The sequence below is a fragment of the Grampus griseus genome, assembly GCF_964374135.1.
Source record: "Grampus griseus genome assembly, chromosome: 13".
Lineage (NCBI taxonomy): Eukaryota > Metazoa > Chordata > Mammalia > Artiodactyla > Delphinidae > Grampus > Grampus griseus.
This window is the reverse complement of record NC_139007.1, coordinates 71,855,533-71,883,370: the sequence shown is the minus strand read 5'-3', so window position 1 is coordinate 71,883,370 and position 27,838 is coordinate 71,855,533. Positions and strand designations below refer to the sequence as shown.

The window sequence follows — 27,838 nt, the reverse complement described above, 5'->3', positions numbered from 1 at the left end:
CTTCCTCCCTCCATCCCCTTCTCTCTCTTTCGCCTTTTCTTTCTTTCTAAATAAGACTTTGTTAGAATCCAAGGTTTACTTTGAATCGTAAGTGATGCTGGGTGTGTCTCAAAATGAAAAACTGGGAATGCTTAAGAATAAGTCTCTCACAGCAGGACAACTTAAATAAGCCCACCAATGGCTGCCAAGGAACCCAGGTGTGCCACTGACACACACTGTGTCCATGTTCCTCATTTCCGTGTGTAGGAATAACTGGAGAAGCATTCTGCACAGGCTAGGACACCAAGATTTTGTAAAAGAAAATAAGTCGTGTCAGTGGTGAGCAACTAAAAATGTTCATCTAATGATAACCTTATCCAGCCAGACTGGAATCTGGAAGTAGCTTCGTTTCCCCTCCCTGTCTGAATACTGGAGAAACATAAATTATACAACTGGGCCTCAAAGGGATGACATATTTACTTACTATATAAACAACAACAAAAGACACAGCTAAGAGGAGGCAGGACTGCCTTCACAAAGCAGCCCGGGCAAATTCCCATGATGTCAGCCCATTAGACAGAGTTTCCAAGGGTAACAACCCCATAACTGTCCCTGCCACAGAAAAGCATCAGCAGTTCAGAAGATTGCAAAGGCCCCAAGCGGCAGGGCAGGGGGGAGGGTCCAAAACTCACAAATGCTAAGACTTTCTGGACCTTTTTAGGGTCCATCTTGGCCAGTAAAGATCTCCCTGAGGTTGATGTGATTGAGAAAAGGAAAGATTTGGTCTTTGCTGTCAGATCTATAAAAGAAAGGACTGCGAACTCTTTCCATTTTGATTTCTTTGATTTAAAAAAAGAAAAAAAAACAACCCACTGGGATGTCTGAAAGTAATGATAGGAATGTCAGAAAGGCTGCACGGCGTATGGGCACATGCAATGACTTATTCTAACTTACAGCATCCATTTAGATTAGCAGCCCAGGCTTCTTAACATTTTAGAGCTAAAAGGACCTACTGTCTGCTAGCTGTGTTACAGTACCTTTTGAAGTCTGTCTCATTATTCCTTTCTGATTCTTTCGGAAGTTCTGCCAGAAATACTTATTTTTCTTCTTCCAATCTCCTTTTCCTTTAAAAAAAGAAAAAAAAAAGGCACAAGCAATAAATTCATTAATAACAAAAGTAGCCTCTTCCTTACAACTCAAAGCTTGTATAAGAATACTTTGATTTAACAAAAAGACAGTTTTTCTCTTTCAGTTTGTGAAAAGACTTAGAAATGCCTATAAAGTTGTTTAAAAGAAATGCAAATTTCCTAAGAGCAAGAAATGGTACAGTAGGGTTAAGATGAGAAATAAAGAAACATCAAAAGAGCAGGCAAGGGCTTCCCTGGTGGCACAGTGGTGGAGAGTCCGCCTGCCGATGCAGGGGACACAGGTTCGTGCCCCGGTCCGAGAAGATTCCACATGCCGCGGAGCGGCTGGGCCCGTGAGCCATGGCCGCTGAGCCTGCGCGGCCGGAGCCTGTGCTCCACAACAGGAGAGGCCACAACAGTGAGAGGCCCGCGTACCGCCAAAAAAAAAAAAAATGAAGAAGCAGCAGCCCTGTCTGCTCTCGTGGACGGGGCACACCCAAAGTTGCGGCTTCGTCACCGTTCGGTGTCTGGTTGCTCCACAGCCACTGGAAACAGGGTCCAGCGGAGTGATGCGCTGTTGGTTTCCGCAGTCTAGATGGGCGGTGCCAGGCAGTGTGGCACAAAACAGACCCGTGGAAAGCCTGCGCAAGGGGCTCCCAGGCTAAGGGCATTATTTGTCAAAGTGGGATGCCCTCGTTACGTTCTGACAATCCCCAAGACTCTGAGAAGGAAACTGGAGTCCACTAGCCTGAGGCTGCCTCTGTACCCAGAATGTGGAAGGTGCCTGCTGCCTCTGGGCTAAACACAGCAGCAAATATCAGCCATGAAAGGTCCAAGTGAAGTAGGATTATCACTACTTGAATCTTTCTCACAAGCAATCTGGGAATAGAATGTATTTCTTGTAAGCTATACTCTTCCCTTCTCCCATTTTAATGTTTCTGAAATAGAGGTGCAGCTTAAGAGCTAACATTTATCCCACACTTAGCATATCCAGGCACTTTGTATCTAATGGCATATCTCATTTAATACTCACTCACAATGAACGTATGATGTATCATTGTTTCCATTTGTGGATGAGAAAACCGAGGCTTAGAGAGGCAAGTGACTTGCCCAAGGTCATAACTAGTAAAGTTGGTAGTCATGATTCAAATCCAAATCAAAGCTTGATTTGAGCACTTATGCACCTAATCATGATGACTCTGCCAGGCTTTCTTAGACCCAAACAGAAGAAATGTTACAAAATCAAGAGTGGATTTTATAACACCTTAATTGTGCATAATCTTTCATTCAAAAGTTCCAAACAGAAGGATTTATCCTAAGGACATGATCAGGGATAGGCTCAAGGATTTTTAGTGGTAGCATCATTTCTCTGTGATAGAGAAAAAACTGCCAACAACTTCCATGCCCAACAGAGCAGAGACTGGTTGATTCAATTATGGCACATCCAATAAGACAGAATATTACGCAGACTTAAGAATTTTACTGTAAAAAATACTCAATCGTGCAGGAACATGCTCAGGATACATTCAATTGTAGAATACGAGCCATATTATGCTTTTTTGAAACCCACACAAATTCAGAAAAAGAGAGGAAAGCTATACCTCAAGATCTTAACAATGTTTATTTCTGGGTGGAAGGATTCTTTGTGGTTTTTGTATGTTCACATACTTATGTGTTCCGCCAAGTATTAAAAGAAAATAATTAATTAAAAATGGTTAAACCAAAAAAAGTGGTACTGACCTACAGAGCTGTCTTCCGAGTGTGACTTATGAAGAGGATTCCTACAAAAGAAAAACAAGTGTGATTACCAGGGAGCTTACCTTCACGTGAGGACTGAAAACCCTCCTAACTAGTGGTACCCAGCATCCATCAACTGAGGAGAGCCAGGGAAATCTCTAGAGAATGTTTATCAATGGCCTTCCCCAGCCATCTGCTGCCTTTCTAGAAAGCGGCTGGGGGGCCACTTGTCAACACTAATGAAAGGCTCACTCCAGGGTAAGACCTGTATGAAATGAAGGGAACGGACTTCCCTGGCTGATGGCTGAAGCGCCTTCCATTTCTGTCAATCATTATTTACATGTTAAGTTACTGCCACTGAGAAGTCTCTCATGTAAGTGGGAAAGAGAAGGTAAATAAAAATAAGAATATAGACCTGGCAGATGAGTAAAGTGGTCACCTGGAGGACGAATAAGGGGGATGCAGGGGTTTGTGGACATCGAGCAACAGGAGATTGGATGCCCCCAAGTAGGGGGGCAGCTAGGATGCAGCTCCTCTGGTCCCTTGCTGCCACCTGGCAAGTGCACTACGTGTTTCTCTAGATCTTCCAATTTCAAAGAGAAGTCAGAAGTCTGCATTTCTTTTACAAGAGCTCCACATTTTTAAGGATGGCAAATAATTCAGTATTTCTAAAAATGTGTTCAAGTTCATTAACACATGTCTGGGCATCAGATTCGGTCCACACCCTCCCCGACCCTAGCTGCCAGTGGGTGACTGTGGATACAGATGAACTCAAATAACCTGAAAAGTGAACCCAGCCCCAAACGCAGGCGACCAAGCCTTTCTCCAGAATATACATAGACAGATAGCAACGTAAAGGAAGAAGGCAGGGAAACCAAAGAAAGTGAAAATTGGTTCTCTCAAAAGGGGGAAGAGCAGGGCTTCCCTGGTGGCGCAGTGGTTGAGAGTCCGCCTGCCGATGCAGGGGACACGGGTTCGTGCCCCGGTCCGGGAAGATCCCACGTGCCGCGGAGCGGCTGGGCCCGTGAGCCATGGCCACTGAGCCTGCGCGTCCGGAGCCTGTGCTCCGCAACGGGAGAGGTCACGATAGTGAGAGACCCGCGTACCGCAAGAAGAAAAAAAAAAGGGGGGGGGGGAAGAGCAGAGGCGGAGCATTAATCTTCCGCTAGGTGGGTCCAGAGCCGAGAAAGCAAGTTCAGCGTCCCTGAGCTTGCTGACCAGGAAAACCAGGAAGAAGGAACCTGCATCGGAACAGAAGCAGGGACGCTCAGGGGATTTACACCTGAACCTTCACTGCTCGTACATCCACCCGGATGGAGGGTGGAGGTGGCATCTGGCGAGACACTCCTTAGTGTGAGAAAGCATGGGAGGCCAGAGTTCCACTGGAACAATCAGGAAGAGAAGCAGAATGTCCCATCACTTAGCAGTGATTTTCTGCCTACCTGGCGGGTAAAAAGGACCTCTAGAACTTAAGATGACAGGAGAGGGGCAGGGGGCTTCCTCTCATGCAGAGTCACCTATGATAAGCCATCTCTCTTTGGAACAGCTGCATCGACGCTGGCTGACTGCCGGCTGCCGTCTGAAGACTTGAGCCCTGTAAGCACCTTCAGACCCCACGTCTCCGAGAAGAGAATTGTTTCTGACTAGCACCAAAGCCTGACCTCTACTGTCCATGAGGGGACAGAGTAAGAGCAAAGAACAGAAAACTGGGGAAAGGACTTGGATGCTGAAGAGCTAGACTTGAGGCCCAGTTTCTTGCCCTTTCTACCACGCTGCCAGCGCAGAAAACGTACGGAAAGTCTACCTCGTCGGCACATTTTGCCACATTTAGCTTCTAGGATATACTCTCCTCCCTCCAATCCACACACAAAAAAAGAAAATCCCTAAACATATACTTACTTGAAAGGCTTCTATGAAATAGCTATTTCAGTTTCCTTCGTTCGGAAAAAACGTGTTGATGCTATTGTAAGGTACATGGACAATCATGAAGTGGGATGTATAATGGAGGGAGGGTGACAAAACATGAACAAAGTACCGGCAAAGAAGGAGAAGTAACAGCAGAAGGAGGAGTGGGGAGGGAGGAGGGGGGAGGGGACATGAGGTGGGGGAGGGGAGAGGGCCAGGAAGGAGGAGGAGGATGAAGAGAAGGAACAAAGGGCTTCCCTGGTGGCGCAGTGGTTGAGAGGCCGCCTGCTGATTCAGGGGACGCGGGTTCGCGCCCCGGTCTGGGAATATCCCACATGCCGCGGAGCGGCTGGGCCCGTGAGCCATGGCCGCTGAGCCTGCGCGTCCGGAGCCTGTTCTCCGCAGCGGGAGAGGCCACAACGGTGAGAGGCCCGCGTACCGCAAAAAAAAAAAAAAAAAAAAAGAGAGAAGGAACCAAAACACAAGCCAGGAAGGTGCTCAAGGCCACAGAAGTAGGAGCAAGGCAAATACCAGCAGACAGCTGAGTAGAGTTGGCTAGTTGACTGGGGATTAAGGCAGGAAATCCTTCGAAAATAATATTTATGCTAAGGTTTGAATACTTAAATTTTGTTTTTTAAATTTTACTCTGTTGCATTTGTAGCTCAAAGTCATGGTAATACGCCTCAGCCCACCCTACTTCAACTGGCCATGATCTACCAGCGCCACCACCAAGCTTTCTGTAGATGCCCTCTGATGGCAAAGGAAGTGGCACATTTATTTTTATACTCACACTAAGGACCTAACCGCTTACAACCAACTGTATCAACTATCCCTAGCTCTTGATAAACTACTTACCTGTGTAATAAACTAAAAATATGTATATGTCTTTCACTTTTTCTAAAAGAAATATTTTCAAGGGAAAATGGTCTAAAGAAATAGTACTTTTCTTCAGTCCTTTGTTGATTTAGAATAATAACTTCATCGAGTTGTAAGGAATTCTGCCCATTGTTTAATCCAATCCCAATTTTGCAGAAAACCATGGTCTCCAGAAATTACAGAAGTGGTGCACGTTTCCCTGATTGGTTACAGACCAGCAAGGAGCTGTACTGAGGGATCGCTAGACCGGCTGTCTTTCCAAAATACACCGGACTCTCCCTATCTGCATGAAGTGTATATAAAATTGCCTGTCTCAGTACGATTCTTCAAAAATCCAAAGGCTCATTTCTAAGTTTTCAACCCATTTTTCACTTGTTCCGCCCAATGGGAATATCTAATACTGTAAAAACACTCCAAAATTCATACTACAGAAAAGTTATGTTCTCACTATTACATAGTTACCACAAAATATAATTGTATTTTCCTCTATAAAAAGCTGGCTTACAACTTTTTCATTATTTTTATCTACCTTCTTCAAATTATCATGTGTTTTGAATATTTACCCTTGGGTTTGCATATTTTAATCTATTTGTTACGTAAGAGGTGCTTCTCCTAGTCATCATTTGCATTTCCCCCAGAATGCCAGCAGATGGCACTGTAGCTTCTTTATTCAACTTGCTTATGGTAGCCAGTGGGGATTTTGTATTTAAAATTTCACCAGTTCACAATCTAGATACTGGTCAAAGATAGCAAGGCAATGTTTCATAAGCACGAGGCCCAACTCATCAATTTACAAAGGGGGTAAAATGATGCCATATCAAGTTTAATTTGGATGCAGTGAATTTTCCCTGCCAACAGCTGGCAGAGCAACAATACAAAATGCCATCTCCTTTCTCCTTGAGACTGATTATAAAATTCATACAGCAGGAACAAAAATCAATGATGTCACCAAATTCCAAATTCGGATGGCAGCAGGTGGAAGGGGTCATTTACTTAACTCCTGGTGGAAGAAATTAATGCTCAGAAGTCAGCTCTAAAGAGGCCTCCTCAGGCTTCCCTCGTGGCGCCGTGGTTGAGAATCCGCCTGCCAATGCATGGGACTTGGGTTCAAGCCCTGGTCCGGGAATATCCCACATGCCGCAGAGCCACTAAGCCCGTGTGCCACAACTACTGAGCCTGTGCTCTAGAGCCCACGAGCCACAACTACTGAAGCCTGCACGTCTAGAGGCCACGCACCATAACGAAGAGTAGCCCCGTTCGCCGCAACTAGAGGAAGCCCGCACGCAGCACTGAAGACCCAATGCAGCCAAAAATAAATAAGTAAAATAAATAAATTTATAAAAACAAAACAAAGAGGCCTCCTCGTAATACATCCTTCCAGCCAGATACTGCAGACGAAAATGGCAGCCTATTGCTAGCCATCACTTTCACTGTTAACAGGGTAAAAAGGATGGGGATTTCCATGCAGATTTCAACGACTGGGAAGCAATAATCAATATTCGGTTGCACTTTGAGAATCTATTAAAGCATTTAATAGTTTTGCATTTAAAGTCTCTGAACTCAATCTTAGTACCTTTTCATCAATAACTACTACTATTAGACCCCAAAACTGCATAAGTGTAAACTTTCCTCAAGACCCCTAAAACTACTCTAGTCCTCCCTGAAGGTCAAATTCATTTCAGAAAATTATAAGGAATACATGAATTAGATCAAAAAATCAATTTAAGGGCTTCCTTGGTGGCACAGTGGTTGAGAGTCCACCTGCTGATGCAGGGGACAGGGGTTCGCGCCCCGGTCCGGGAAGATCCCACATGCCGCGGAGCGGCTGGGCCCGTGAGCCATGGCTGCTGAGCCTGCGCGTCCCGAGCCTGTGCTCCACAACGGGAGAGGCCACAACAGTGAGAGGCCCGTGTACCGCAAAAAAAAAAAAAAAAAAAATCAATTTAAGGGACAGCATCCCCAGAACTGAACCAATTCTTTTCATCCTACACTCCAGTCTTTAGCAAATTCTTTGTTAAATTGCTTCCTTCCTTCATTTTCACTCATTCATTTATTCATTGCTTCTTTCATTCAATAAATATTTATCAAGCTCTCACTCTGAGTCTGGCATCCCTGCGGCACTGAGATCATAGCAGTAAATAAAAGATGGGTAAGATCCCCGTTCCCTTGCAGCTAGGATGGGGGTGCAGATCAAGAAGTAGGGAGAATTCTAGAAAGGATGGACAGAGAAGCCCTCTCTGAAGAGGTGACAGGTGAGCAGATACCTCAATGATAAGCTGGCATGACATCCACTCCCTCCACTGGGGAAGACTGGTAGGGAAAGAAAGGAGGAAGTAAGAGGTCTACTTTGGCCACGTTCAGTTTGAGGTGTTTGTTGAACATCCCTGCAGAGATAGTAGTGAGATAGTTGAATATGTGAGTCTAAGTTCAGGGGACTCATTGAGGACTGGAGTTAAGAATTTGGAAGTCACTTGGATATTTAAAGCCAGGAGACCAACTGAAACTGAACAGAAGCTGAGGCTGAGCTCAAGGGCAATTCAATTTTTATGGAAAAGAAGGGGAAACAGGCAATGGCACTTCTGGGGAGGGGCCAGTGGAGAGAAGGAAAACCAGGGAAGTACACTTTTACCTTTCTGGCTAGAATAATACTAAAATCAATTTAACACAGATGATACTGCTGCCTCAGACGCCATACAGGGTAAATTCTAGGTTGCTCTATTTTTCCATTGAATCTATTGCTTCACAGCAGAGATCCACATAAGACCAGAATGAAAGAGGAAACTAACAAAGGTCAAAACGAAATTCTTCACGTTTGTATATAGGAGTCCACCTTGCCTAAGGACACAGAGGTGGTCAGAGACTTAACTGTGGGTCTGAAGCCAAAGCTTCACCCACTTCACTGGACATATTGCTTCTCATTTACATGAAAGAAAATCACATCACATGATACACTACCCTGGTTCTTGGGTAAGTTCCTGGCATGACACTCAGAAGGATTTGTGAGGAGAGAGCACGTTTTCAACCCCAAATGTGAACATGGCCAATGGGTTTATAAGACCTAAGTATTTCAAAAACACTTTTCAGGATTCGGTTGTGTTACTACTGCATGGTCCTCTTGTCTGCTTGTCGAAGGAAAGGAAGCCACATCATTTGGCTCAAACCCATTTTTCTTCTTCTAGTTACAGATAAATCGCCTAAGGTACCTCCAGGCAGAGACAGCTCTATCTCGCTGTTACATACTTAGGCTGACACACCAGAAAGGTATAACAAATGCCCACGCATAAAGGAATTCCTAAAATAGACTTTGTGTTTTTGTTCCGATGGACTGTCCAGAAACTTCATTATAACCAAACAAAAAACAAAAGAAAAACTGTTCTAACCTCATTTCTAAGAAAGGACCATATGTTACATGTTACTGGAAAATGTATACTTAAGAGGTTTTAAAGGTTCCTTTATCGTCAGTCTCCGGAAATACACTAACATACATTATTAGTTTATTTCCTGCTGGATTTTGAATCAGAGCTTTTGCTGTGTCTGGGTCTTTGACTGCATCATCCCCTGGCCTGCCAAGGCAGTCCCCAAAGCCAGCAGCAATTTTCCTCAAGATGCAGAAAAGGGACTGAGGCATCTGTGTTATTGAATTATACGTGCACGGGGGAGGGAGAAGAAGGTAAATGGGTTGAGGGTCTTTTTAGTAGTTAATATTCTCTTTTGCTTTATTCTTTTTTTTTTTCTCGTTTTGGCCGTACCACGTGGTTTGTGAGATCTTACTTCCCTGACCCGGGAATCGAACCTGGTCCCCAGCAGTGAAAGCACTAAGTCCTAACCACTGGACCGCCAGGGAATTCCCTTCTTTTGCTTTATACCTTTACCTAAATATAACAAACTACTCACATTTATATTTTTCATATTTAGTGACAAATCATTTTGTGTAAAATAGGTAATTCCTTAATTTGACATTTCTTATTATCCTTTGGGTAGCAAAGATATTTTTCATATAGGAGCATTTCTTCTCTATTTAATAGGAATAAACATGAAACAAAATTCAGCTCACACTATCCACTGTCTGCCATGAAAATTTAAGGGTCACCCTTCCCCCAGCCATGGGGTAAGGGCTGGGATAAGGCATCCGACATGGAGGGTCCCCAGTGCTGGGCGCTCACTCGTGGGGTTGGGGGGTTGCAGGGAGCGAGTGCCTCCTTAAATTCCGTGCCCTCCGTTATCTCTTGCTTTACCCTTGATGGGGCCCTTCCCAGCGAATAACCATTATATTTCATACACACAATGGAAATTAGCTTGCCAATTTACTGGCCGGGATGGAAGGTAACTCTCTTGCCAAGCGGCTGTTTTATTGTTAGAACTCCCTGAATATTCAGTACCGATGACAACGCTGGCGACATGCTGTCACCCTGGTGAACACACTCTCCACACGGGCTTTTTCTTTCGTTTCACAGTCTATTCCTGGCCTGTACTTTCTGGCTTTTTGTTGCAAGGTCACCTTCCTAAGTGATCAAGACAGAAACCAAATCCAAGGCCGTGGCCGACACTGCACAGGCTCAGTGCTCACACGCTCAGGAGTCAGGCCCACCCGTGACGGCACTGCCGCAAACCTAAGCCGTATTTTCCCTTTTTATGTGCAGTAAAACTGTGGTGTAAAAACTGTACCTCCCTTGGTGGGTTGTTAGGAGAATTACAGGAGACAGTGAATATAAAGGGCTTAGGGCAGTGCCTGGCACTTGGTGAGGTCCCAGTAAATGTGACCTCTTGTAACTACTCCCCAGAGCTGCCTCAAACGCACGAACATGCTTGGTCTTTGGGCAGGATTACACCACCCTCATCCCACTGAGCGCTGCTGCTACTCAGCCCCTATCCTAGACTCCAGCAGTTTCTGAATCCCCAAGGTTCCTCTTTCTTATTTTTCTTACATTAACTTGCCTCAAAAAATTTGGACAGATGTAGTGATTTCTCTTCCTCTTCTCAATCTCACTTCATACAAGCAATTCATGTTTTTCTCAGAATTAAAAAAAAAAAGAAACAAAAACCATCTAACAGCATTGTAAATCAACTATACTCCAATAAAAAAATTTTTAATTTCATATTTTCCAAAAAATAAAAAGAAATCACAATTGAACAAGATTCCAACACACTTTATCCATTTTTTCAGCACGGTATAATTAATATTTGCTTATATCCTACTGTCTTCCTTAAGCAGTAAGAACTGTACCAATTTAGATGACTGTGTTCAACACAGTGTATACTAAATAATTCTTCATTTATGTTGAGTAGATTTCCATATGGATACATATCACGGGAAATAATTGGGGCCCATCAATCATGTAATATTAACTCTCCAAAAGAAATGGCAGGGTTTCCAGGTTTAAGAGTGGATATTGTCCCAAAGCAAGAATACCAGGGAATTCCCTGGCAATCCAGCAGTTAGGGCACCTCGCTTCCACTGCAGGGGACGCAGGTTCGATCCCTTGTTGGGGAACCAAGATCCCACAAGCTGTGCAGTACAGGCCCCGCCCACCCCAAAAGAGAATACCACCTAATCTTTAATTCCAATTTCATGAGGGTCTCTTATCACACAAATCAAATTCTCACACTTGGAAAGTGCTAAAAGAACATTTGAAAAGTTTGAAATTTCTAGCCATGAGTTTTGGCCTCTTCAAATTTTTCTTATTCTACCCTCTGCTTTATAATATCTTTGGTTTTAAAACTGCCATCCTGGGCTTCCCTGGTGGTGCAGTGGTTGGGAGTCCGCCTGCCGACAGAGGGGACACGGGTTCGTGCACCGGTCTGGGAAGATCCCACATGCCGCGGAGCGGCTGGGCCCGTGAGTCATGGCCGCTGAGCCTGCGCGTCCGGAGCCTGTGCTCTGCAACAGGAGAGGCCACAACAGCGAAAGGTCCGAGTACCGCAGAAGAAACAAAACAAAAAAAACCTGCCATCAGAATCAGTTTAGGTGAGCCTGTTCCTTCCATACAAGTTGTCTCAAGAGGAGCATCTTATCCAGAAAAATAGAAAGACTGGGTGTGCAGCTTGCCTTCCAACAACAATCACTTTTGTTATCCCTCAATCCTCTGCTAATTACATTAGGGACGTGGAAGTTCTAGGTATTTGAACAAGATCTCTTCTGCTGCAAAGCATGCCTCTTGTTTTTTTTAACACTAACTGTCCTCACGTAGTTAGAATGGACATAGTGATTCCTCTTCCACTTCTCAACTGCACTTTACGAAAGCAGTCCATGTTTTTCTTAAAATGAAAAAAAATACACGAATGATGGGACATGATGTCAACATGGAGATGCATGGGCAGCTCACTGGCATCTAGACATGAATGACATTATCTCTAATGTTTCTCTGAGGCCACGACCCAGGAAGCAGCCCAGCACAACGGCTCACAAGGTGGGTTCTGGAGTCCAGTTGCCAGTGTTCAAAGACAGCTCTACCATTTACTAACTAGCAACTCTGGACCAGCCACTTGGTCCCACTGAATCCCAGTTTCAGCCTATGCAAGGTGGGGACAATATTATTACTGATCATATGGGTTTTCTAGAGGTTTCAGTGAACTGTGACTTGCATGGTGTTTAGAACATGCCTGCACGTGATAAGCGCCACCACCAAGAAGCCAGCGATCACGACTGCCGGCCCCTGCTCTCACCCAGCTCTCCTTATGGGGTCAAGTCTCTCATAGTCCTTCTCTAGAACGCACTGAGTTTCTCAACATGGAAGGGGTTGGCTCTCTGGCACCTCGGAGGTGACCAACAAGCTCTCCAGGCCAAGAGCAGGGCTCCACCCCTGTTGAGTCTGCAAATCCTTCACAAAGGTGCATTGAAAGAGATGTGTGTCCTTTCATTCACCAATTGGTAATTTGTGCCGAAAGTTAACGATGCAGGACACTGTCAGAAGTTTGAGTTTCTTGTCTTAAAAGCAGCCAAAAGCCATCTCTCCACAATGGAGGCCCATGGCCTAGTTGTGTCACTGCCACTACTTCACTCCCGCTAAGACTATACAAAGTGCAGAAGTGCAGAGCTCAACATGCCCACAGATGGGTGCTGGGGGCAGGGCAAGTCCAACCTGGGATCCCAGATGGTCATCCTCCAAGGTTTCCAAAGCCTCTCAGCGCGTCTTCTCTTCTCCATCTGGGCCATATTCTTCATCTGTGGCCTGCTGGGTCTAACCTGTCTAAAACCTGGCTGTGGATGCCAGCTGTGGTGCTCATGGCACTGTGGAAAGTACCGGCATCTATCTCAGCTCCGAGAAGTTATAAATGCCTTCCCAAGTCCTTCAGATTTAGTAACTTATCTTCAGAATATCCACGTGACACAGTGGAGGGTATGTAATATTATCTTTTTATGAAAGTTCATATAAAAAGGCATCAATAACTAATCAGTCTCTTAGAAAAACAACCAAGGATGATTTCTTGCTCAGTGTTTCATGTTTGGTACAGATAATGAAGCCCTGCACAGCTGGATGAAGGAGATGCACACAGCACGGTCCATACCTTCAGGAGCATACAAGATAATTCGGTAGATTATACTGACGCACTGCGAGACACGAACGGTTGAGTGAGTGCTCATCACTGGCAAGGCCAGTTGACTTCCGTTCAATATCCATTCTCGTCTTCATTCTTACTGGGAGAACGTTGATTTTGCTTGGGTGGCAGTGTGCCCTGTTAAATTACTCACCCACCCACACTCCCTTGCAGCATGTGGAGGCCAGGTGTCTGGGTTGCCCGAGAAGACATAACTGGAACTTTACAGCAGGGTGTTTCTGGGAAAGCTAGTGTTTTCACAGTGAGAAGAAACGACTCAGTCTTCACACATCTTTTGCCCTTTGCCCTCTCCCTTGGTCCTGCCTGAAACATGGGCAGAATGCCCCAGCAGTTGTCATTTTATTATAAGGAAGAAAGTCACATACTAAGGAAACGGGAGTAGAGGAAATAATTCCTTGGAAGACCTACCTCCAGACTCCTTGCTTTACGAAAAAATATGCCCCCCTGTGCCTCAGCACTGCAGATTTGGTTGTTAAGAAGTAAAAACGACAAACTTCTATAAAGCATTGGTCTGGGTTCATCAAGCACATTCGTATATATCGCATCAGATTTCAGGCTCACAGAGACCCTGAAAAGAACTAGCCCCATTACATAGATGGAGAGACTGAGGCCTGGAGTACTCATGGAAGTGACTTGTCCCTAAGTCACGGAGCTGGGGCTTAAACTCAGCTCTTCTGACATCCAATGCAATGTCCTTCCCACTAAAAACCAGATTCACGATACTGTGAGCCCGAAGCCAAAACGATGTGCATTTACTGGCACTGACAGTGCAATTTAAGCTTGTGACTTGGCCGCAGGAGGCTGTAGCCCCAGGTCAAGCTCTGACTTTCGATGTTTCCTCAACAGGCATACAAATTAAAGCATTAAAAAAAAAAAAAGAGGTCTTGAACTTCTATTCATTCTCGTTTTGGTGTAAACAGTAAAAACCAATGCCTTCCTTTAACGACCTCGATGCGAACTTTAATTTTTTTTTTTTTGGTTGCGTTGGGTCTTCATTGCTGCGCGCAGGCTTTTCTCTAATTGTGGCGGGCAGGGGCCACTCTTCATTGAGGTGAGCGGGCTTCTCATGGCAGTGGCTTCTCTTGCTGCGGAGCATGGGCTCTAGCAGGCTTCAGCAGTTGTGGCACACGGGCTTCCGTAGTTGTGGCTCACAGGCTCTAGAGCACAGGCTCAGTAGTTGTGGCGCACGGGCTTAGTTGCTCCGTGGCATGTGGGATCTTCCCGGACCAGGGCTCGAACCCGTGTCCCCTGCATTGGCAGGCGGATTCTTAACCACTGTGCCACTCAGGGAAGTCCCAAATTTTATTTAGGTTTTTATTATCTTCAGAATTACTAAATTACTGTCAAAACCAAAATAAAACAAAACAGGATTTTTCACATTATTTTCACCACAAAAGCTAGTTTTTATAAAATGAGAACAAAAAAACCTGTAAGTAGCTTTGTTTACATTTTTAATGGCTGCTGTTTATTCCATAAATAGAGCACAATTATTCCTTCCTTCTAGTTATTTCCCCTTTAAAATTTACTGCATATGTGTAATAAATATGTGGTCCAAGAAAGGCTTTTCTGCAAGGAAACGTGGCTGAGATTTGAGGCTGGCTGGATCAACAGGGAAGCACCTGCCTGCTCCTCTGGAAGGCCGTTTGGTTATCAGTATGCGTGACGCAGGCCCCAGCTCAGGAACGGGTGTGGCAATGGCCCCTGTACCACTCTGCCTGGTACAGGGGGCATATGGGGTAATTTATCCCAGCAGACGCTGGCACAGTAAGGAAAACCGCCCTTTGGTATTCTTCTCAAATTTGCATGGACCAGCAGGGAACGCCAGGCTGCAAAGAGCTGGCCCCTACGCGCCAGAGCCTCAGGATGAGGAGACAGGAGGAAAAGAGGCTCCTTTCAATGACCTCTTCAGTCTGTTTCCATGGCGATGGCTCCGGAAGCGGGTCAGAACTTTCTCAGTGGAAACAAACAGTGGCTCCCATTCACCATCACCCAAGCCACGCCGGCCACACTGGCCGCTGTGCCATCTGGACACAGAGGAACCTGGGGAGGGATGCGGCGTCCAGGGCTGCTGCCAGCCTTTCTTCTGTCAGCTGTTGGGAAGGGAGCAGGGGAGTCAGTGAAGCTGCCTCCGAAGGCCAAAGCTGGAAGAGCCGCGGGCATGCCGGGCCCTTCCTGGCCGCCTGATCACGTGCTGGAGGCACAGGGACCAACCACCTTCTAGGACAGGGGTGTGGGAGCCACCTGCCAGCCCTATGTCTCCTGGCTGGCAGCACAAAGGATCGGGTCCTTTCCACAGTAACCACTGACACAGTCTTTCTTCCTTTCTTTCTTTTTTTTTTTTTTTTTGCAGTACGCGGGCCTTTCACTGTTGTGGCCTCTCCCGTTGCAGAGCACAGGCTCCGGACGCGCAGGCTCCGCGGCCATGGCTCACGGGCCCAGCCCTGCATCGGCAGGCGGACTCTCAACCACTGTGCCACCAGGGAAGCCCTCTTTTGTTTTTTTTTCACTTTTAATTCCTTCAAGACACAGCTGATGAAAAACTTTTGGATGTTATAAATACTATGAAAATGGGAACTCAAGCTTTCCTATCTTCTCAGATCTCATTTTTTTAATTGAGGTACAATTGACGTATAACCTTATATTAGTTTCAGGCGTACGACACAGTGATATATTTGTATATATTGTGCAATCATCACCACAGTAAGTCTAGTTAACATCCGCCACCATTCAGATCTCATTTTTAGATCCCCACACATCTCCTTTGTCACATCCTCGTGCCCTCCACATTCAAAGCCATTAAGGGGATGCCGACTCCTCCCTGAACTTTGTAGTTCTGCTGGCTGGTCTCACGTTGCTCTCGGATTGCTTCACATCCTTCCTCCTTCTGATTCTGTGGCTTTATCTGAAGTGACGCACGAGCACCTGCTAGAGATGATCCGGACACCAGGCAGCACTGCCAGGGATACCATGACGATAACTGACGTCCACCAGCGTCATCTGAGCGGCCCCGGGATCCACTGATGACTGAGGTGTGGAGAAGAAGCACAGAGCTTCAATTCGACTGACGAGGAACAGGTTTTGGCAGAGTTCGTAAAGCCAAGCTGCTGCTTGAGAACCTCCTGGGAAACTTGTTACAGGCTCCAGAGTTCCACGTTTGGAGAATCCAATTCATTGGGCCCGGGCGAGGGTCTGTCTTCAACAAGCTCTCCAGCTGACTGTGCCTCGCGGATGTGCTTGGAACCACTGCTGTAACCCGCTGGAAAATGGGAAACGCGTTCCCCATCCTTCCTTCTCCACCCCCTCCTTGTATCCTTCTACTCCACCACCTCCAAAATATGGAAAGCAGTACTGCCCCGCGAGGTTTTCAGAAGAGAATACAGAATACACTAAGCTAAAATAAGCAGCCGATATGCTTCAAGCGTTATCCTGACTGTGAGGTTTTATTTGGACAAAGCTTTTAGACAAGGTCGGGGCGGGGTTGAGCCTTGACTCGGGGAGCTGTGGTGGGTCTGCAGTCCATCACCTTAGCTCAGCTGGACTACGTTTCCCTGATCCCCTCCCCCAACTGGGTCAGCGTGGGCCACGTGAGATGTTTCACGTGAGGTGCGCAAAGCAGAAGCGGCGTGGTAGCTGTTTTCTTTCTGGGCTTCAGGGTCAGTGCAGGGCACGAGGCCCTGCTGAGGCCAACACATGTCGTCACGTGTCCCCTGGGTCACCGAGTGGCAGGGCAGCAGCTGGGCTGCAGTGCTCGCATTCCTGCCCAGTCTCCTCCTCGGGGTCTCTGATCCTGGGCCTGTGGCTTGTTTCCCTCCCGGGGAAGGACGCCAGCCCCTCCTGCAGGTTCCTGACATTGGAGCTTGCTGGGCGGTAGTGAAGATGACTGGGTTTCAGCCCCCCCTTGCAGGCGGCAATCTGTCCTCCTTCCTCACTTTCCCACATCATTTCTGCCCCAAGTGCCAGTCCTGCGGACTTCAGGCCACATCACCGGACAAAGAGGGAGCAGCCTCCACAGACACGTGAGGTCAAAATGCTATAACGACGTGATCCTAACGTCTGCTTCTCCAACAGAACCCTGACTGATGGGGAATTTATGTGGCTCTCGGCCCCGCCCCTCCCTGCAGGGGTGGGCGGTCCCTCCTCCTCCAGTCCCTCGGCACTGTGCACACAGGGTATCCTATCACTGTGTCTTGTCTTCTTTGGGGTGTCAGAGGACGGCGACCTTTCCTATCCTGTCCATCGTTCCAGGGCCTAGCATATTCGTCCACACAGCCGAAACATGAAAAGTGCTTATTCAATTAAACTTCACTAGAGCCCTAGCCCATCACCTGTCTTCCGTAAGTGCATCCAGCCTTGTGTGGTCCTGGTGGTGGAGTCTATGACAAAGGCCTGGCACTGGCAGATAAACAGATCTGGATTGGAATTCCACCACTGCCTCAACCAGGGTTTGGACTCGTGATCTTGGTGTGTCATTTAGTCTTTCTAAACCTCGGTTTCCTTAACTGCCAACTACCATCTACATTATAGTTTTGTTAGGAGGATTCCCACACGCAAGTTGTAGGTATGGGTCCTCCCTTATTCCTGCTAGGAAAGGAATGCTATTTATTTACTGATAGCCCCCCTTCTCCCCGGCCCAGTGTCCTGGTCACCTCTCCTGCAGGACAGACAATCATCAGTGGCCACCTCTGCGTGCTCAATACCTCCTGCAGTCGCTCGATGCAGCCCAGGCACGTGGACTCAAGCTGGGCTGGGTCAGCTGGAGGCTCCCTCACCAGACGGAGCTCGGGGCCACAGAGTTTTCAGAGGGAAACAGCTGAGGTGGAGGATTCTGGCACAGCTGCTCTTACTTGGAGCCCCTGCGTCCTGGAATGTTGAGCCCCTCAAGTATGCTGCGCGATGGAACACACACGTGTGCGGCCCACACAAACACATATTTCAGCACGTTGCGACCGCACGGGCTCTGTGAAAGCAGTGGTTGTCTCCCAGCCCTCCCCCACCCTCCTATCTTCGGGGCGTTGAAAGGACAGGAAAGCTCATGGGGGAGAGGCGCACTGTAAGTGACCGTGGCCACTACGAGCTGCGTGTCTGGCACCGTCTACTGAGACGCAGGACGGAAACCACAGGTGCAAGCACCCTACCTTCTGCGGCTGGGGAGAGAACGGCACCTACCTAGGCAGGCACGACACTGGGTATGTCACACAACCACCCTCGGAAGGAGCTTTTATCCTGCACGTTTTATCGATTAGGAACCCGAGGCTTGGAGAATTTAAATCCCACAACTAGCAGAGCTTACATTCAGGCTCAGGTTCTGTCCAACACCAAAGCTGACATGAGCGACAGCGAACGCGGAGTGTCCGCGCAACGCTGGCCGGTGCCCGGCGTGTTTCGGAATGGGTCAGAAAATGAGCGATGGCCCAGGCTAGAAGGAACCCGGAGACCCCCTGACTCAGACTCCCTGCCGTGTCACTGGGAGCTGAAGCCTGGAGGGGTGACAATCACAGACAGACTGGAAGCCCAGCCCCTGGACAGTGACCTTGCCCTCATGTCCACAGCCCTGGCAGATGGCTACTGCTCAGCTGATGAAAGCAGAGGAATACAGAATACATGTGCTGACGCCTGGCTCTAAATGCTTAAAGCAAAGGAATACAGAATACATGTGCTGACGCCTGGCTCTTCGCGCAGCCTACTTATCTTCTGAAACCTAAGTTTGCTGTCTGCCTGTCTCACCTCGCCCCCTCCTCCCCGTGAGCTCCAAGGACCAGACACTGGGGGCCCGAGTCGCCTTTGGTGCTGCTCTAATGGGCCACGAGCGCTCGTCTCCCTTTCCTGGGGGGGACAGTGGGGACACACCCACCTGAACCGGGCAGAACCAACTTGTGAGCCATTCTGAAGAACGTGCCTCCACAAGGCTGCTGCACTCCCCACACGTGCTCTTTCCCCACGGGAAAGTAGTGGTGTTCCCCTCCACACCCCACAGCTCTGCCACAAACAGGATGTGGAAACGGGATGCATTAGTCTCCGCTCCGGGGGACACGGCTTGACCTGGATTTCCCAGCAAACTCGCAGGCCTCCTCAGCAATTCTCACTGACTCTGGTCTGTTCCCAAAGACGACTGATAACCAATCACCGGGCATGTGGGCTTCTAGAGCTCACGTTTACCAATGAGAAAGAGAGCCCCGCCCGTCACACAGGAGTCCACGTGACCACAGGCCTCAGCCCCTGCCCTCAGGGGGCTTCCACAGACGGATGAAGCCTGGGCCCCTCTCCACAAGCCCAGGCGCTGGGGACGAGCTGACTGAGGAAGAGGTCCCACTTCAAAAAGAACTTCTGAAATTTCTTACACATTTCAGGAATTCTTTTTGAACTGACAAAAATACTCCAAAACTGACTGTGGTGACAGTCGCAGAAACCCTGCGAATATACATTCTAAAACCCACTGACTTGTATACTTTTTAACAGGTGAGTTGTACGGTATGTGAACTATATTCAATAAATCTGTTACTAAGAATAAAATAAAACAAGTGTCCTTTCCCAACAAAACTGCAGGTTTAAAACATTTTCAGGATTTTTAAAATGAATATTTTGTGTGCTTCTCCATATCATACCTTTATCTGGAGATGGTATGTGGAGCCCAACTTGAACAAGACTGCAGAATGGAATCGGGTGCAAAGGGGAGGGGCAGCTCTTAGAAAGAGATCTGGGGATCTGTGGAAACTACCATTCTCTCCACTACATGTTTATTAAAATGCTTTTAACAGGTGTCTTTTTAATCCTAATATTCACGAGCAGAAAGCACTGACTTCATATGACACTGCTATCATTTTAGGGAGACACTGGCATATGCTAGCTAACAGGTGAGACCAAAGTAGGTCTTCTGTAATTCCGGTCCTGGAGATAATCCAGTTTTAATCTTACTTCCAAGTACTGGGGGCATTTAATACATTTGATGCAAGTATTTCATGAGCACTTGCTCTACGCAAACCACTGTTCTGAATATTAAAGAAAATCCAAAGAGAGGAAGAGAATGAGTTCATGGCCTCAAGGAGCCCACGACCATGCTGGGTTGGGTGGGATGAGAAAAGTGCACAAGGGGCTAGAGCCAGGGGCAAAGGCATGAACTTGGGTCAGACGGAACAGACAGTGACAACAGACAAGACTGTTGAGCACCTATTAGATGCTTGATAGCTGACTGAGGCCAGTACTGTAATGGTTATCCTTTTTATAGTTGTGGAATCTGTAGATATGAAGGTAAGTCACTCGCCAAGAGCTGAAGAGCTGGAAGAAAGCACCTGGCTATGAACCCAGAGAATCTGCTTTCAGGCCAGGCATCTTAACCCCAAGGCTATAACGGCACTTCGACCAGATTAGGATTTTTGTCTCTTGCTCTGGGACCTTAGGCAAGGTACTTATCCTCAAAAATAGTACGTATCTCAATGAGTTCATGAAAAATTAAATAATAACCTACAATAAAAGTGACTAGCACCAGTGCCCAATACACATAAATAACCCAAGAAGCAGTGCTATAATGTTGACAACAACGATGATGATGATACACGTGACAGTACATTAAGAGACATCAAATCCACACAAAGTTGCTACTGGATTCCAAGAGGTGGAAAGAATACAGCCGGCGACGGGACTGAGAAAGCAGGAGAAGCAGTCCTTAAAACAGAACTTAAAAGAAGGAAATGCTTTCAAGGCAGGAACTCCAGACAACCCAGGAGGCGTTTGGAAACAAGAGCATCCCCTGGGTCTGGAACTGGGTCATGTGGCTGGGAAACTGGGAGATGCAGCAGTAAAGATGAGCTGGTGCTCTATGGGGGGGAGGGGGGAGGAGGAGGCGGCGGGGGGCGGGTTTTGATCACAAAGGTGAAAACCTGCAGAGATCCTAAGTTCTAAGTGTCCCTGAGGGGATCTCAGCATCCTCTCAGTGTGTCGGGACCTAATCGCCTAACTGTACTTTAGGGAGTACCTTCCTGGATGCTCTTTTCCAGTTCATGAGAAGAGCGTTAAGGGTCTCACCTGGAGTAGTGAAGATGAAAAGGAGGGGAACAAGGGAAAGTTATAGAAGTAGAGGGAGCAACAAGATTTGGCAGTTAGGATCTGGAATCGTGGAAGAAGAGCGGGAATAAGATGTAAAGGTTGGCCTTCCCTGGTGGCGCAGTGGTTGAGAGTCCGCCTGCCGATGCAGGGGACACGGGTTCGTGCCCCGGTCCGGGAAGATCCCACATGCCGCGGAGCGGCTGGGCCCGTGAGCCATGGCCACTGAGCCTGCGCGTATGGAGCCTGTGCTCCGTAATGGGAGAGGCCACAACAGTGAGAGGCCCGCGTACCGCAAAAAATAAAAAAATAAAAAGACTGCAAACAGGCAGGTCACCAGATGGGGGGATGGTGCAGAGGGAGAGGCGTAGATTTGACGTGGATGCCCAAGACAGTAGTTCAAAGCCACGGGTGGGGTAGGTATCTTGGGAGAACTTGCAGGCTGGATGAACAACCAGAGTAAGGGGTGGGCAGGGAAGAAGGGAGCTGCCAAGAGTGGGCATAAAGTGAGGGGGGAGAAACTGGAAACCACAAAGTCATGGACACTAAGGGCGGAGAGAGCAGCGTGACCAAAGGGAAAATCAGTGCCAAATGCAACAAGCATCTGCGAGGGGGAGGGGCCTCGGACCTTGGAAAGAGCATCTCAGCAGGGAAGGAAGAGAAGAGTCCAGCTTTAGGGGAAAAGTTTAGCAACTAGGAGGGGAGAGAAATGGAATTATGCTTTGGGATGATGGAGAGATTCTCATGGGGTGGAGAAGAGGTGGCATGTACCAGTGTGCACTCACCCACCCAGTCACGCATGTATCCAACATTACTGAAAGCCTTTTATGTAAAAGACCCTGGCCTTAGCGTGGGAGTTGACACACACTCACACACACACACACAGTCACCATAGGAGCACCCACAAGTGCAGTCCACTGCAACAGCAGCAGGAGAGCTCAGGGGTTACAGAGTCCAGCAGCGGGACGCTTCACCTCCATCTGCAAATCAGGGAAGACTTCTGGGAGAGGCAAGACCAGAGCTGAGCTTTTAAGGTTGAATGGAAGAATTTCCCTGGCGGTCCAGTGGTTAAGACTCGGCGCTTCCAATGCAGGGGTCCCACATGCTACACGGCCAAAAATAATAAAAATAAGGTTGAATAGAGCTTGCGCAGGTAAGGGGGGTGGGGAGGACGGTGAGAGTAGGGGACAGGGCACCCCACCAGAGGAGCTACAATCAAGAGGCTCAGTGTCCGCGGGAGAATATGGCCCGTCTGAGAGATTGCAGGAGCTCCACCCACCTGGAGCAGATGGAGGGAGGAGGCATCCAGGCAGGCAGAGGGTGGATGATGGGACGCAAGCAATCCGGAGAGTAGGTAGCAGGTGACACGGGGGCGGGGGGGGGGGGGGAATGGACCAAAGGAAAGAGGAGGGGAAGACAGATTTTTGAGGGGGAAAAAGGAAAGTTGACACCTTCCAAAGAGTCACCAGGACTTCGCTGGCGGTCCAATGGTCAGGACTCCACACTTCCAATGCAGGGAGCGCAGGTTCGATCCCTGGTCGGTGAACTAAGATCCCACATGCCATGTGGCACGGCCACAGAAGAGTCACCAGCTTGCCAGATGAAACAGTTCCGCGGGTGAAGCAAAGCCAAAGGGAATAAAGGCTTGCACAGAATATCTATAAACTCCATCCATTTTATCCGACCACAGAACACAGCTCCCTCCCTTTTATTATATCTTCCTCTTCCATCATGCTACTATATTTTTTGGGCTTTTTCACCACAGGTAATGAAAGAAAGGGAAACTAAATCAGAATTTTCAACTCTAGTGAAAGACTTAGTAGAAAAGAGTTTATAAATATTGGCTAAGGTGAAGTTTTGAGATTTATTTTGGACCTTCCTGCCTCTATAGATAAATGAGACACCAGGCTTATATAAGAATAAAACTTGTTCCTACTTCCGAGGGAAACCAAAGTGGAGGTTTTAACGGCTGCTGTGTTCATGAACTCAATTCACCTCTCACCTCTCTATCTGCATAAGCAATACAACTACAGGTACTTTGGAATTAGACCTTAGTGGTTAGGAGCATGAATTCTTAAGTGGGAGCCAATCTGGGATCTGTCACATATTAGCTGTGTCGACTTGGGCAATTTATCAACCTCTCTGTGCCTCGGTTTCTGCATTTGTCAGTGGGAATAAGAGCACCCAGAACAGTGCCCTGTGCTCATAGCTGGTGCCCTGGGAACAGATGCTGCATGAAGAAATGAGCAGGGTAAAGTGGGGTGTGTCGTACAGGGTTTCTAGGAAAGCTCTATGGAAAGTGCCTTTGGTTTTCTGCCCTTTTACCTTCTTCCCTTTACCCTGCTTCTCCTTCCCTGCTGGAAGATGCAGCAGCATTTTAAAACCAGAGGGAGGGAAAGGGAAAGGGGAAGGGGATGGGGAAGGGGAAGGGGAAGGGGAAGGGGAAAGACAGTCTGAGTTCCTGAAGGCTTGCTTGAGCCACAGTGCCAGCCCTGGACCTACCCATGAACAAGAATGTATCTAGTGAAACTTGTATTAGTTTATGCCACTATTTGTCAGGTTTTCTGTTACCTGTAACTAAACTTTGTTGACTGAAGAAAAACATACAACATAAAAGTTGCAAGTTAAGTTTTATTTGGAGATCTTACTGCAGACTATAGCCCAGGGGACAGCCTCTCAGAGAGCTCTGAGGAACGGATCCTAAGAGACAAGGGAGGAACCAGGATATATAGGATTTTTTTTTTTTTTTTTTTTTTGGCTGAGAAAAAGACACATAGTTGAACATCAAAAGATTACTACTAATCACCAAAAAAACCCCAGACATTTCAAGTTAATTATTTTAGTGGCTTTCTATGTATGAGAAGATGCAAGAATCTGGGCTCACTGAAATTATTCCTTAGGTATGCATCTTAACTAATAGGGCCAGGATCCAAAGCACAGAATGTCTCCTGGTTTTTCTCCATACAGAGTTCCCTGGGGTGGGAGGCACTGCCGTGGCTGACGGCTCCATCCTTACAGAACCGGGATGGAGGTACCACATTCCCTGCCCACACCCACTCTGAATAGGTACAGTTACAAAGATGTTTTCCAACAAAAACGGCTTGCTCTCAGTTACTCCTGAGTAACAAAAATTTTAACTAACATTCACCTTTTCAACCAGTCAACACAAATCCAAGACTGGTGTAATAAAGTGGATAGTCTCATCAATAAGCAATGCAAATAGATATAAATAGAAGAGGTTCAAATTAAAGCTCCTTTGGCCTCCTTTATTATATTTTCAGTGAAAGTATATGGAGGGCCCAGGGACTGTAAGAAAATCAGGATGAATGGGGACTCTGTCACACTGGGAAGGGGGCTGGGAGGGGGGCGGCTGGCAGGTCCATTCCCTCCCTCCCTCCCTCTCTCTCTCCGTCCATCCCTCCGTCCATCCCTGCTTCCACCATGCAGGCTCTGCACATCTAGACGCCAGATGGGCCAAGCCAAATAGAGCCCAAGCAGCCCCCTACTTGTCAGGCTACCCAGGTGCTGTCAGGTCAGGTGTATTAGAATTCTCACTGCTGGTCTCCCCCAACAAAAGCCACCTCCTGCGTGTTTTCTTGCCAGAGTTATATTCCTGTAACTTAAAAACTTTAAACCTTGTGAAATGCAAAGTACTACTGGGAGAGGTGATGTATTTTTTAGAAAACAGACATTTGCATCATAATTAATGCCTAATACTTTTCTTACAACAGGTTTAACTGGGGGAGAAGGGAGGGCAGGGGTGCTGAGGTCCCTGAGACCACTGTGGGGAGAGGGGGGACTGGATCCGGAAGGGCCCATCAACCTCTCAGCTCCTCTGTTACCTGCTGCCATCATCTATGCCTCTGCTTCTAAGGCGGTGCTGCTCTTGGATTTGTCCACTTTTGTTTACTGAGTTCTCCTGCCTTTTGAATAAAAAGGAGAAGAAACCATCTGCCAATAAAACAACACTGCAGACTCAGAAGGATATTCTGGTTGGCAGATACTCTGCAGACACTCACCAGACACAACCAACTCGTTTGCTAGGTCGTCCTCCAGGGCTTGTAAAGTTACCAGCAAGGATTTTCACTTGAAGAACAGCAGGATTTTGCATTTCAAAGTACTTGCATTTTCAAGTAGAAAAATACAAATAATTCAATATAAATACTACATCAAACCTACTCAGATTATAATCTGACCTTGAGCATCCAGGGTGATACCTCATGTTTAAAAAGACAAAAAAAAAAAAAAACTTTGGAAGATTTAAATCTAAAATAATCATCAATTTCAGAATAAGTATCACCATTTTGTAGCCATCACAGTAAAAACTGATTCAGGCAAGAATCATTAAAAGAGCCTAAAACCATTAGGTAAAAATTTAATGAGGAACAAGACATTTACATAGTCTCAGATTACCTCCCCACAGAATATTTGTTAATTACAAGAGAAAAGTGTAACTTCTTAGAAGAAACCTGACAGACATCACTCTAACCAAAAGATCAGAATTAATATCACCAACGATGGGACAAGCTGACATCATGATGTAATGCACTGTGGAGGCCACAGCACCAGGAATGCATTACCTGAATCTTAAAAAAAAAACAAGAAACAAAAAAAAACCCAGATCAAGAAACATTTCACAAGACACCTAGCCTATACTCTCAAAAAATACCACAAAGAAAAGCCAAGAAAACCTTTCAGATTAAATGTGCAAGAGACATGACATGTAAATGCCATGAGTAATTTTTTTTAAAGTGCTGGATTGAAAAAAAAATGCTATAAGAATTATTATTGCGACAACTAGAGAAACTTGAATATTAACTGTATATTAGGAAGATCACTATTAAATTTTTTAATTTGGTAATTATATTGTGGTTCTCTATAAGACTGTCCTTGTCTTAAGAGATACATGCTAAAGTATTTAGGAGTGAGGGTCATGAGGTGTGCAACTTAGTGAAGTAACAGTAAAAATTAATGATATTACATAAGTGTGTGTACGTGTGTAGAAGAGAGACCAAGCATGCAGATTGGTGAGTCTAAGTGAAAGTTATATGGGAGTTCATCACACAATTCTTGTAACCTTTCTGTAAGTTAAAAAACTTCTCAAAAAATTTTTTTTAATTAAAAAAAAGTGTCATTGTTTTCGAAAACCATTTAAAGGGAAGTGGAGGATGAAATGGACTGAAATTTTCAAATTCTTTAGAAACAACTAAATTTAAATAAACTTTAATTTAACAGAAGCAGAGCGGTAGTATTAGAGATGGGAGGTTGGGGCTTGTCAGCAGCTGTGTGTATGTGTGTGTGTGTGTGTGTGTGTGTGTGTGTGTGTCTTTGTGTGTGTGTGTGTGTGTGTGTGTGTGTCTCAAAATTGTTAACCTCAGGAGGCTGTCAGTCTTTCTCTGGGCCACAAGCATCATGCCACATTTTACTAAGTGGAGGTTATAAACACAGAAAGAATGACTACCCACAATTGAGGGGAAGGAGAAATACCCAGCCTAAATAAGATTAGTACAAATTTGGTGACCTGGTGAGTCACTTCCTCTTAGGAGGAAAGGCAAACATCTCTTGCCCACTGAAATACTCAGAGAGTCTGAGAGATCACCTGAGTTCTCAGCCTGAATCCTGCCATTTACGTAGCAAACCAGGTCAGAAAAGCCCACAGCCCCTTCACTCAGTGTTTCTGCCCACACTCGGTTCAACACCACCGTCGTACCTCCAATTTCAAAATCAATGTCAACTCAGCTCTCTTGGCTATTTCAGCCTCCACGCTACTAAGTTCCCGGGAGAATACATGCAACTAAGACAAAGGAAATTCCTATTTACTGCACATTTACCTTCCAACCTTGAGTGGGCAATGGCCTTGGTTTTCTTTTGCTCATCACCCCTAACGTTCCTCAGGCCTGATCCAAAGCTGCTTAGTGAGAACTGAAGCTTTGGCACACAGCAGCCTTCCCTCCTGGAAGCCGCGTCTGTGCCAGCAGCACGCACACGTGGATGGATTACGCAGAGCTGTGCTGTAAAGCACACACACGCTCGCCTGACGTGTGCTTTTCATTCCAGAAATACTTGATGCCTAAACCACTTCTACGCCTCTCTTGGCCTGAAACAGTATGAGTGGCTCTGTGCCAGAGGAAGTGTCTGTTTAAAGATGTGGACTTTCTCAAAAGTTCTTTACCTCAGAAAATCATAAATAGAACATTCTACCATAATTATGATAGAATAAAGTAGAAGAGGGAAAGGTTATAGGGAAAAAAAAAATTTGCTTTGTTTTGTTTTTAACTGGCCAAAAAGAAATACTGGAAATATAAGATGTAACATAGAATTATCTTCCATGAGAGTAAAAATGACAGGGTCCAAGTTAGGGCAAGGAGGCAAACATACTACCTTTAACAGGAAAGGGTAGTAAGCCTTTGTAATCTCTGTCGCAAGCATTTATCTCTGTTTTAAGGTCACCCACCAAAGCAAGGTACATAGAGGGTACTGTAATCACTGTTTTATTCTGGAATGTTTTCTATTTTTGTACCTTGCTTCTTTATGACTTTCATCCTATATCAAAAACCAGTGTAAAAGAAGAAACCCATTCTGGTTGACTTAGCTGTCCTTTCCTTTTCTCCACGCTCACT

At 46.4% G+C, this 27,838-nt stretch overlaps 1 protein-coding gene across 2 annotated transcripts in view; it reads right to left on the bottom strand.

Annotated features, from left to right (window-relative positions):
• SASH1 (SAM and SH3 domain containing 1) overlaps positions 1-27,838 on the bottom strand; it is a gene marked incomplete at its 5' end in the record, with an annotated part of 187,854 nt that overhangs the window by 70,288 nt on the left and 89,728 nt on the right. For both annotated transcript variants that reach the window (XM_082668750.1, XM_082668753.1), the window contains 2 exons: positions 1,017-1,103; positions 2,847-2,887. In XM_082668750.1, the coding sequence (XP_082524876.1) occupies positions 1,017-1,103; positions 2,847-2,887 (128 nt within the window). The remainder of the gene's footprint in view (positions 1-1,016; positions 1,104-2,846; positions 2,888-27,838) is intronic.